The 12,196-nt window shown below is 30.1% G+C and overlaps 1 protein-coding gene across 1 annotated transcript in view; it reads right to left on the bottom strand.

The window, feature by feature from the left end:
• LOC142345702 (uncharacterized) overlaps nt 1-12,196 on the bottom strand; it is a 46,255-nt gene that overhangs the window by 11,346 nt on the left and 22,713 nt on the right. Inside the window, exon 5 of the mRNA XM_075397949.1 lies at nt 2,382-2,562. Coding sequence (XP_075254064.1) covers nt 2,382-2,562 — 181 coding nt within the window. The remainder of the gene's footprint in view (nt 1-2,381; nt 2,563-12,196) is intronic.

Here is a 12,196-nt window from a genome sequence, read left to right on the forward strand (position 1 = left end):
AATTCCTTAATTTTGCCAAGTTGAGATGCTCAAAACCACTGTTGTCATTGGAATCTAGCCAAATACATATTTGAAAGGAGAAATATTTTAGTCGCTAGTATAAATTTGAAAAATGACAAAAATTCGAAAAAAAAATTGACAATAGATGACAATAAGTTTCAGGAAAATTGAAAAAAAAGTAAGTTTAATCAAAAATTGCAAATTTCGTGATATTAAAAACTTGAAAAGCATTTTATTGCCCCTAATAACTATACTTATGAAAAAAGTCTGGCCAATATGACAAAACTAACTGAACAAATGACAAATATTTTAGAGAAACTTGAAAAAAATGCAAATTTTATCACAAAATTGCTCAAATTTGTGACATTAAAATGTTGAAACCGTTCCAATGCCCCAATTGGAAACCGTTCCAATGCCCCAATGCACTAACTTTTTATCAAACCCAAAAAAAAAAGATTTTATGGCTACCAAGGCCGAAAAACTCATGAAATTACAAAAATTTTCAAAACTGCAAAAATTATCAATTTTCAAGTTTATGTTTGCAGTACCGAAACAAATAGCTGATAAAATGGTCACAAAAAGCTGTGTCATCTTGTAAAAGACCTTTATCAACTCTGATAGACGTAAATTAAACACTCAAAATAGAAAACACTCAAAAAATGACGAAAAAACAAAAAATTGCACCAATTTGAGCTGAAGATCCTAAAAATAACATCTAACCGTGAATTAAGGCATTACTAGCACCTGCACCTCACTTAGCATTTGAAGGACTACTAGTGCCGGCTTTGGGGCTCTAATGATTTTTAATGCCCACTGCGGTTTGCCTGTTTATCTCATTTTGAGGGATCAAGGTCAAGAAAATGTGCGAAAACATCTTACAAAAAAGACAGAGCACCAATACAATCGAATTCCTGGATTGCAAAGAAGACAGAGCATCTATACAACCCAATTCTTTGATTGTAAAATCCAGGAGCAGGCCAGCAATAACCCCAGCTATCTATGTATGGTTTTTTAATCTATGTATTAATTTTTTTAAAAAGCATTCATTAAATAGCCAAAAAAACGACACATAACAAGAGATGCGGAAAAGATTTTAATTTCTTTGACAAAAATGGCAAACTGTAAAATATAAGGTCTTTTCGATCTGCATTGCTCCACAAACCTAATTTTTGAATCTTTTATTTTAAAAAATAAATTTAAGATGATGCACATTTCTCTAAAAACTTTGACGTGTTCAGACTGTCAGAACAGTTGCTTCTGAATTTTAAAAAAATGATCGCAAACACATAAAATCGAAAAGAACAAAATAAAAGTTTCCAAATTAATTTTTTCCATAGTTCAAAGCTGACGCCAAATTATGGATTAATTCTTTGTTTAGAGAGGTTGTACGATCATCTGTTGAAGCTCAACGTGCACGCAATTCGAATCAATCAATGAACTTGACTGGGGACTAAAAAAAACCCATGTCAAGCGGTAAATAACCGAACACACGCACAAATGCTACAATAAAACACATGTTTCTTGGAAATAAAGCAAATGTGAGCATTATTAAATGGCTTCAATGGAAAATAGTTGGGTCGTGCATCATTACTTGAAAAAAAAGGCCAATCTCAAATTTGATTGTTTGAAATACTTTACGATCTGCTTTATTAGCTGTGAAAAACCATAACGTTTTATAGCTTTGCGATTGAAATAAAAAAATACATAAAAATTTACGAGAAGAGTTAAAACGAATGAGTTGCTTCAATTTGTCATAATGAGTAGAGTAAACCTGATATCACATATATGAAAATAAACTCATAAAACTACTAAAAATTAGTTTCAAAACAAAACAGATCCGAAACATTACGAGTCTATTAGGTGAAAAAACAGAGAAGAGTACAATAGCGTCTAGAGAATGTAGCATAATAATCAGATATGGATGCTTTGACATAATGTATGTGACAGACGTTCCTTCTTCCAATTTTCTAAAAGCGTTCGGCCATTTTCAGTATTTTTTTAACTCAAAAGACACCATGACACCCCTTATATTTCTGATAATTACGAATGTTTAGCTACCAAGAAAAACAGCTACTAACACTTCGATTTTTTATTCGCCTAATTGCTTCTAGACCTTATTCCTTATTGGTCCCTATTTCGCATTAGAATTATTAGCTTGCTTTTTAATCACGAATAAATTTTTTGCTTTAATAACAATGCATGAACAAACTATTGAGTGTTCAGTATAAATTGTGTTCTATAGAACCAAAAAGTGAGGCTAGCCATAAAAGTTAAAAAATGCCACTAAAAACGTGGGATTTTTTTTACCAATTGATGATAATCCGTCGGTGAAAATGGAATAGTTCCATGGAAATAGTTCGAAAACACAAAGTGAAACTTACCGTATCTGTTCCGTGATAAGTCGGGCTGTGTCGGTGACAATCTTGCGCAGTGGCTTCTTGTGTTGTCTCCTTAAGAAGGGCAGCACCAACAACAGACCAGCTGCAATGTAGTTGCCCACTAGGGCCCGGGGGTCAAGTTCTCCTTTCTTGAAGTAGAGACGGGGGTCACGCAATACATGCGCTGCACAAAACAGATACTTGGTTAATAAGAAGCAGTGAAATATGAAAAGCACCTCAGATCAGACTTGTTTCTTGTGATATGTTCTTTTTTGTATATGAACACTTGATTTTGCTCTTAATAGTTAGCAGATCGTGACAAGAGGTGGGGACTACTCTCTTCAGAAATACCAGACTACAAAAAACAACGAAATTTTTGTGAATCCCAGCTTTATTTTAGAAATATAAACGCTACGTAACCGTTTATTCCCAAACCTTATCCCCCAAACCATTAGTCTTAATTTATGTACTTCATTTTTATATTATCTGAAGAAGTCATCTCTGCCAGTTTGATTTCTCGGATATATTCTGCATTGGCACCCCAGTGTTTTCTATGCCCCCAATTACAATTCATTAGCATGTTACTATGCAAAAAATAGCATGAGCGCCTGGGGGTCATAAAAGTTATATGCCCACTAAGCTGGGGGAGGGGAGGGGGAAGGAGGCGAAACATAATAGATACAATTTTTCTTAATTTTTAATGCCAAACCTCTCCATTAATGCCACCATTCACCCCAAACCATTATAGTCCCAATTTTTATAGCTCACTTTTATATTATTTGAACAAGTCATCTCTAGTAGTGGGGAAAAGGTGCTATTCCGCCACTTCCGAATCGGAAGATGACTAAATACCACCTTTTTCCCACTACTATATCTACTACTTGCTTATACCCCCATTTTATTCACTACTATATATTAGCTCTATATTCAATCGAAAATCAATCAAAATCAATCATTATTTTATGAATTACTCTAAGAGTGATTTTCACTCTTTATTTATTCTAAATCTGGTATTAACTAAGAAAAAAGGTCTGAATCTAAAATTAATATCAATAAAAACCAAAACTACATGACAGATAAATTAAAAGAAGAATTAGCTTATTTGAACATTATACTTACAAACATGCTCTCTGAATTGATTTGTAGTATGACCATATATATATATCTATGAAAATAAATACATAGTCTACATTTCCTATTTCTAAATCTATATAGTGATGTATGTTCATAAACATTACACATACTACATGTTAGATACTGATCAGGATCAGAATAATGATGTTCTATATAATCTTTCACTTTAACCATATTTTTACATACATAACAAGAATATCCTAATTTTTTACAGTTATTACAACATTCTTTCCAAGGTTTATTTATACACTTATTCCATTTCATTTTCATTTTTGAAAAATTATTTTTCGATTATTTTCCATAAATAAATACATCATGTCACAATCGACTAATACTACTGTCATAAACTTCTGCGAAGTCTGTAATCTATCCTTTGAATCAAAGAAGAGTTTATACAGGCATCAATCATACGATCTCAAACATAAGGAACTACTGGAGAAAATTTTTGAGTCTGAAGAAGAAGAAATCTTGGAGAAGGTGTATAATTCGGATGAAGATGATTATACTATTAAAACTAAGACCAAAACTAAGAATATTATTAAAACTAAGGATATTATTAAAACTGAAACTAAAACTGAACCATGCTGGGTTTGTGGCGATAAGTTTAAAAATCAGAGATAGGTCTACAAACTCACATGAATAAACACTGGAGAGAAAACGTTGTCTTAAAGGATAATTGTAATATTAAATCAAACTTTAATCAAAGGCAGTTATATATTACTAAATCTTATGGTAGTTTTATCAAGGATATTAATGAACCAGTAGATTACATATTAGACCAGTTTAAACCATTTAAATCATTTAAATATAAAGTTACTGCCAATTGCTTATATAAGAAGAGAGACTCAGAAGAAGAAAAGACTACTAATAAAAACTTTAGAACCGATGAATATATGGATAAAGATCATCGACTGAATCTAAACCAATGGCTTGATCATGTTAGAGAAACGTATGAGGGTTACGGCTACAATTATGAGTTTATTGGAATAACAGACATGCAAATAAATATAGAAAGGACTAAACCATCATTAGGATCATATACTGAACTGCCACCAGTTCTAAGAGATAAAACAAAAGCGATTTTAAATATTAGAAGTAATAAATTTAACTGTCTACGATTATGTATTACAGCTGCATTGCATCCTGTAACTGAACATGCATTTAGAGAAAATAAGTATATTAATAATCTAGTCGATGACTGGGATTATAATGAAACTGCATATGATTATATAACAAAAATCCAAAACAAATATAATATCAATATTTGGTTTTACAGGCCTACTCAAGATAGTAACATAGCAAAAGTAGAACGCCTAGAGAAATGTTCTAATTTTGTAAAAGATAGACAAAATGTTAGGATTCTAGTCTGGAATGAACATTGTGCTCTAATTAAAAATGTAGAAGTATTACTAGAAAGACCCAATACCAAACATGCTAAGTTCTGGTTTGGTGATAATTGTACCTATTGGTTTAGCTCTCAATATAAATATGAAACTCATGAATGCCGTGTCCAAATCAAACCAAAGATTGTTTACCCTAAGTCAAAACAAATTAAATTCAAGAATCAACATATACAACAAGAAGTGAATAATGTTATATTTAGTGATATTGAATGTTACATGAAAGGAACAGATGAAAAGATTGGTAGCAATACATATAAGATATCTGAACATGCACCTATTGCTATTGGTTATAGTTGGCATAGCAAAGATGAAGTGCTTAGCAAAGATGAAGTATATAACAGATCATACTTTGGTCCAGACTGCATCAAAGATTATGTTAGAGAATTATTAGAAATAGAAACAAAACATAGTATTAAGATAAACAAAGCAATGATAATTACAGAAGAAGATAAATTGTATCATGAAGCTGATGAGATATGTCACATTTGTAATAAAAACTGAGTTAATAAAGTTAGAGATCACTGTCACCAAACAGGTAGATATAGAGGCCCAGCATGTAATATTTGTAATTTAAACTATATAAATCAAAACTTCATTCCAGTAATATTTCATAATGGAAAAGGCTATGACTTCAATCTATTATTTAATGAGATATTTAAACAGAATAATAGCAGGAGAAGAATTGATATCTTACCTAGTACTAATGGTAAAGCTAGAATGTTTAGAGTGGGTATATTAAAGTTTATAGATAGTTACAGTTTCTTGACAATGTCCCTGATAAAATAGCAAAGGTTTAAAAGATTAAAAATAAAACATTATATCCTTGTGAATACTTTAAGGATGAGAATAGCTATAATAATAAACTAGGTAATCTATCAATTCAAGACTTTAGATCATCACTAAGAACTAAGTTACCAACGCAAGATGAAGTAGATGATTTTAGTAATTCTAATAGTAATAAAACAGGTAAAGAAATAACATTAGAATATATGGAAAATGATATATTCATATTAGGACATTGCTTCAATCCATTTGTTAAGTTAAACATGAATACATATTAACTCAATCCTCTACATTATATTAGTCTACCAAGCTACAGCTTCGATTGTTTCCTAAAAATTAAGCAAAGTTGAATTAGACACAATACAAGATGAGCAAATACTAAAAGACTTAATTAGTGCAATGAGAGGTGGCATATGTGGTGTTATGGGTAACAGATATATTGAAAGTCAGAGTCAGAGTCAGAGTCAAAGATCCATCAGGGAACTTGCTTTGCAGATCCACGAAGTGGTTTCCCCAATGGCAGAGCATGACCGAAGGTCTATCTGGTACATCGATGCCAATAACTTATACGGTTATGCACTAATGCAAAAGCTACCATATAAAGATTTTGAGTACTCCAATACAACTCTAGATGAAGTATTAAATAATTCAGACGATAGTGATTATGGCTATTGGCTTATCTGTGATTTAGAATATACTAATGAATGTAAAGAGAGAACTAGCAACTTCCAACTACTACCCCATGGAAGAGAAGTAGAGAATAATGAACTGGGATACAAACAAAGACCCCCAACTTCATCAAAAAGCAAGAAACTAATATTAGATCAGAATAATAAATATGAATACCCAATACACTATCGGATGTTAAAGTTTGTTTTTAAGATGGGTATAAAGGTTACTAAAGTCCATTGAATAATTAAACTTAAACAAGATTATATAATTAGAGACTACATTGAACTTAATACTAAAATGAGAGCTGAAGCTAAAACTGAACCTGAGAAAGATGTATTTAAGTTAAAGAATAATTCTTTGTTTGGTAAAAGTTGTGAGAATCCATTAAAGTATCTAGAAGCTAAGATTCTAACCGGTGATTATGAAATACTTAAAGCTGTTAGTAAACCAACATGTAAAGATGTAATTAGATATGAAAACTGTACTCTAATAGAATTCTATAAAAAGGAAAAACAATATGATAAACCGATTTATTTAGGATCTACAGTACTAGAGCTCAGTAAGCTTCATATGTATAAATTCTTTTACAATGTATTAAATCCCCCGCTTAAAGATCTAATGTTATACTACATGGAAACGGATAGCTTCGTGTTAAGTTTTAGCGAGGGCAATGTCGACAATGAGCACATGGATCTGAGTAATCTAGATAAACCAATAAAAACTAATAATATCGGGTAAATTTAAACACGAATTTGGTAGTAAGGTTATAGAAGAATTCGTGGTAATAAAACCCAAAACATAGTATAAAGAACTATGGGGCAAAAGAGAAAGGAATAAAGAAAGAAAGTAATGGAAAGCACGAAGAATATTATAGTGCTCTAATAGATAATAAGGAAAGGATAGTACAGGAAAGCAGGATTCAAAAAGTAGGAAGTTGTATGGCCACAATTTAGATAAGTAAAAGAATTTTAAGTAATTTTGATGATAAAAGATTTTATGTAAATAATATAAAAAGTTATCCCCTAGATGAGAACATGTATCTATTCAAAAGAGATCTAGTAAATAAAATCTGCGAACGGACTTCGTCCGTGGCAAGCCAAGCAGGTTGGGGAACCAAGGCCGAAGGCCCTTCCCTGATTAATAGTACTACTTTAGAGCTATTAATAAAATTAGGGTTAGATGTAAGTAAAGAATCATTAGAAGCACTAACAAATAATATTAAAGAATTAACAATTAAGGAAGATAGAAAGTTAATTGAAACCGCTATTAGATTATATAATAACCTACCTACTTAATATAATAATAGTTTTATATATATAAAAAAAGACTAAACTAGAAACACTTACAGAATTAAACTATCTAGAGAAACAAAACAGAAAGAATAGATTAGAAGATAAATTAAAACAACAAGAATATTATGGTGAAACAGAAGAGTTATTTGATCCTTTAACAAAAACTTAAAATGCGAACAGTGAACTCAATCTAGCATTAAGCGAACAAACATTAAGAGCAATAGATTGGCACAATCAAGAGTTAGATAAACAAACTAGGATGATCCAGCAAGCTGGCTCCCAGTTGAATGAAGCATTAATGAAGTACAATGGTGAAGCATTGGTGAAGTCCAACGACAAAGCTGTAGAGAAAGCTCGAGATAAACCAGGAATGTTAGTAGATAAAGACACAGCTCAAATTATTAATTTAATGTCAGTTCAATCTAACTCCCAATTAAAGTTAGAGTTCGTAAATTTAGATATTGGTGAATTTGAAATGAACGGTGTTAAACTAATTTACCAAGAAAATTCATTTATAGTTAAGGATAATATATATGAATTTTCAGATGTGTTTATAAACTTTCTTACTAACCCAAATACAAAATATGGTGAAATCGAGGAAGATGAAAACAAAATTAAAAGGTTTTCATTTGATATTAAATATGATTTAGGAAAAGGGGATAAGAAAAGTGCTAGATATAGAGCAATAAAACGTATAATAGGGGTAAAAGATGAAGTATATGGTAGTGGATTAAATAGCAAAGCCAACCCAAATAGTTTAATAGAAAGATTAGAATTATTAATACTAGAAACAAAAGCTGGTCATGATGGATTATATGATGAAATGCTAGATATATCTAAGCAACTATTATCTATGAATATTATTAATCAAGAGCAACTAGATAATTTTGTTTTTAACTATGGTAAATAAAGAATGGAAAAACAACAACTATTAGCTAAAGAAGCATTCAGATCTCAAATAACAAAGTTTAGAAGAGAAAGAATAATACCATTATATAAAGATGAAACATGGTCAGCTGATTTAATTGATAAGTCATCTCTAAGTAAATACAATAATAATTATAAGTTTAAATTAACTGTTATAGATATATTCACAAAATATGCATGGGCTATTCCATTAAAGAATAAATCTGCTTTATCTATAACTAATGGTTTTAAAACAATCCTTTCAGAAGGTCCACAAGGTGGCTCTGAACATAGAAAACCAGAAAAGTTATGGGTAGATAGATGTAGTGAGTTTTACAATAAAACATTTAAATCTTTACTTAAAGAATATGAAACAAAACTATATTCTACTTATAGTGATTTAAAGGCTGTTTTTATAGAGAGATTCAGTAGAACATTATTACACATAATAAATAAACCAATGTTCATCAATGGCGATGGTAATTGGGTAAATATATTTAATGATGCTGTTGTAACATATAACAATAACATTCATTCAACAATTAATATGACACCAGTTGATGCTTCTAATAATCCTGATAAAGTTAGATACTATATCAGTGAAACTGCTTCGCAGATTAAATCTACCAAAGCAACACCCAAACTTAAAGTTGGTGATTATGTTAGAAATGCAGATAAACGTAATATCTTCTCTAAAGGTTACACTTCTAATTGGAATAGCGAGTTATTTAAAGTTAATGAAGTTCTAAAAACACAACCACCAACATATAAAATAGAAGATATTAATGGAGAGATAATAGAAGGTAAATACTATGAACAGGAACTATTAAAGTCCGAGTTTGACTTTGAATCTAATAATAAGGTTTCATAATCATTAAATAGACCTACGGTCCTAAGCCGGCAAGCGGGATTTATTTCTTAGTATAAATAATGACAAGAAAAAGATTTAACCAAGAGAAACATCATATGGGGAATGGAAACAACTTAACACTAAGTAAGGCTCGTGGGTTATTCCTAGAAGATAATGATAATATTGATATGAAGGATACCTATAAAATTACGAATGTACATCCTCCTACAGATGAAAAAGATGTTGTTAATAAAGAGTATTGTGACAATAACGTATTATCTTCTTCTAATAAAATAAACATTTTAAGTAGAAACATAACTGAACTAAGAAAGGCTGACTTTGATAAAGTTACAACTAAAACATTACAACTGAATGAAACACAAGTTAATGAAGAACTAATTAAAGAAGTTATTAAATCAGCAATTGAAGTCACAAATACCGTTAAGTTTTGTAATAAAGTTGCTGCTGATAAGATCACTAAATATAATCAATTAAAACAAGAATTTGATAATAATAAGTTTAATCAGAATATCACTAACATACAACTAGATTATATGAAATAAAAGGACAATAGTACAATATATAATTGCTATACTTTTACGAATTCGTTATTTGATAATAAAGAGCCAGCAAGGTTTGAGAAGCATTATGGTTTTAAACAAGAAGATATAACGAAAGAAATGGAAAGTTTTTTTTTTACTTATTAAAATAAGCAAAGCTATAACGGAGTCCATGACCAATACAACAGCACCGAGTGAGAGATTACTATATCCCAACTTGTCAACCGTTAATGAACAATACATAAATGAAAAGATTCAAGCCAATAATAAATTTAACAACAATATTAACATTATAAAAGATATTAGAAATTATTATGAAAATGAAACTAATAACTATAATAAGAAGGCAAGTAGATATAAATAGATATTAAAATTATATTAACATAGCTGAGATAACAGACATAGTATTATCATCAATAGCAACAACGGCAACAACAACATCAGTTGCATTAACTGGTATAGGATTACCTCATTCTATACCAACAGCTTTTGCTACGGCAACTGTTTGTGGTTCATTATCAAAAACAATTAATACTAAATTAAGAAATAAAATTATAAAGTATTCACAAATGTATATTTTAAGTAAACAGTTTAGCGACAAGTTTAATAAACTATATACTAAATCAATGAAAGATAGTAAAATAGATAATGATGAGTATAATGAATTAGTTAAGGTATATGAAGAATATAAGAAGAACAAGAAAAAAAAGCTGAGTATTTTTTTAAACTAAAGTTAATAGTGTTTAGTAATAATATTATGTTTAGTAATAATATTATTAATATTAATATTTATCGATAATCATAAACATAATATAAATATAATCATAATCATAAATATAATATAATCATAATCATAAACACAATCATAAACATAATATAATCATAATCATAATCAAACAATTATCTCTTCTTGGTACCTAAGTAAAAACCTCTTCCTTTTTGTACTACCTTTATACCTTCACCAGTAGTTGCAAATTTAATTAAATCAGGAGCGGCTGATAAAGCAGCTCTAGGGTTTCTAGATGCGGCTGCACTTCCTATTTTACTTGCTATTTCTAATGCTCCTACTGGATTATTAGCAACTTTCTTTCCAAAATTAACCGTAGCCCTACCAACACTTTTAAAGAAATCTTTCAACCCCTCAGCTTCTATTTTTGCATCACTAACAGTCATTGACTTATTTCTCTTACATTTAACACCATTACCCTTTAGCATTTTAGTACCTTTTGAAGTAATAGCTCCACTTATGTTATTAGTACCACTATAATGTCTACCTCCTACGCAAAATGAATTAGTTTTGAACTCATTTAAAAGACTCATTTCTACATATAAAAAATAATGGAAGTTAAAAAGTATAATCCCTTTGTTGTTATTAAGCCTAAGCCTAAGCCTAAGGTTAGGCCCAAGGCTAAGATTAAGCTTGAAGCTGGAGGCTTATCTCTAGAGTATAAAAAGAAACTAGATATTATTTATGCTAGGGGTTTTGTTAAGACAAGTAAGAAATAGTTATAATTATAATTATCAGGAACTGCTTCGCAGATGATTATAGCTAGACATATATCTAAAATAATGACTCGGGCCATAGTTATAATTATAATTATGATACTATATCAATCATCTTATTTCCATCACTATTCACACTAATAACTTTTCTAGTTAATACTAATGCATGACACATAACATCTGCAACTGCAGCACTAAATTTAAAATTAAGTTGTATTGGTTGTGGACCTATATGATCACTTTGATATCTAGTATCAAATACATATATTCTATAACTAATTTTGAATTTTCTATGATTTATATACGGTTTTATATTATGTGGTAGCCCATTATAATCCTTATTAAAGATAACAATCTCTTTAAAAGCCTCATTATAATTATTGGTACCATAATAAATATTCATTCTATCCTCAGGATAAAACTCGCTACCAATCTTACAATAACATTCAGTAACATTCATTATATCAAATGTACTTGCATCATGAATTCGTTCATTAACATTATTATTTTCAAAACCAACTATAATATATTGTGGTCTTTCTTTTCCGCTTTCCATACCTAGATCAAACAAGAAGTTAGTAGCATTGGGTACATTCTTATAAAATGTCTTTCTTTCATAATAGCTAAAGTCTACATTATTCTTTTACTTAAATCCTTTTGCACAATAATTCTATTATCATTACTAGGATCAATACTAGGCACACACACCGTGATA

This window comes from Convolutriloba macropyga, chromosome 9, assembly GCF_964194025.1.
Source record: "Convolutriloba macropyga chromosome 9, txConMacr16.3, whole genome shotgun sequence".
In the NCBI taxonomy this organism is placed as follows: Eukaryota; Metazoa; Xenacoelomorpha; order Acoela; family Convolutidae; genus Convolutriloba; species Convolutriloba macropyga.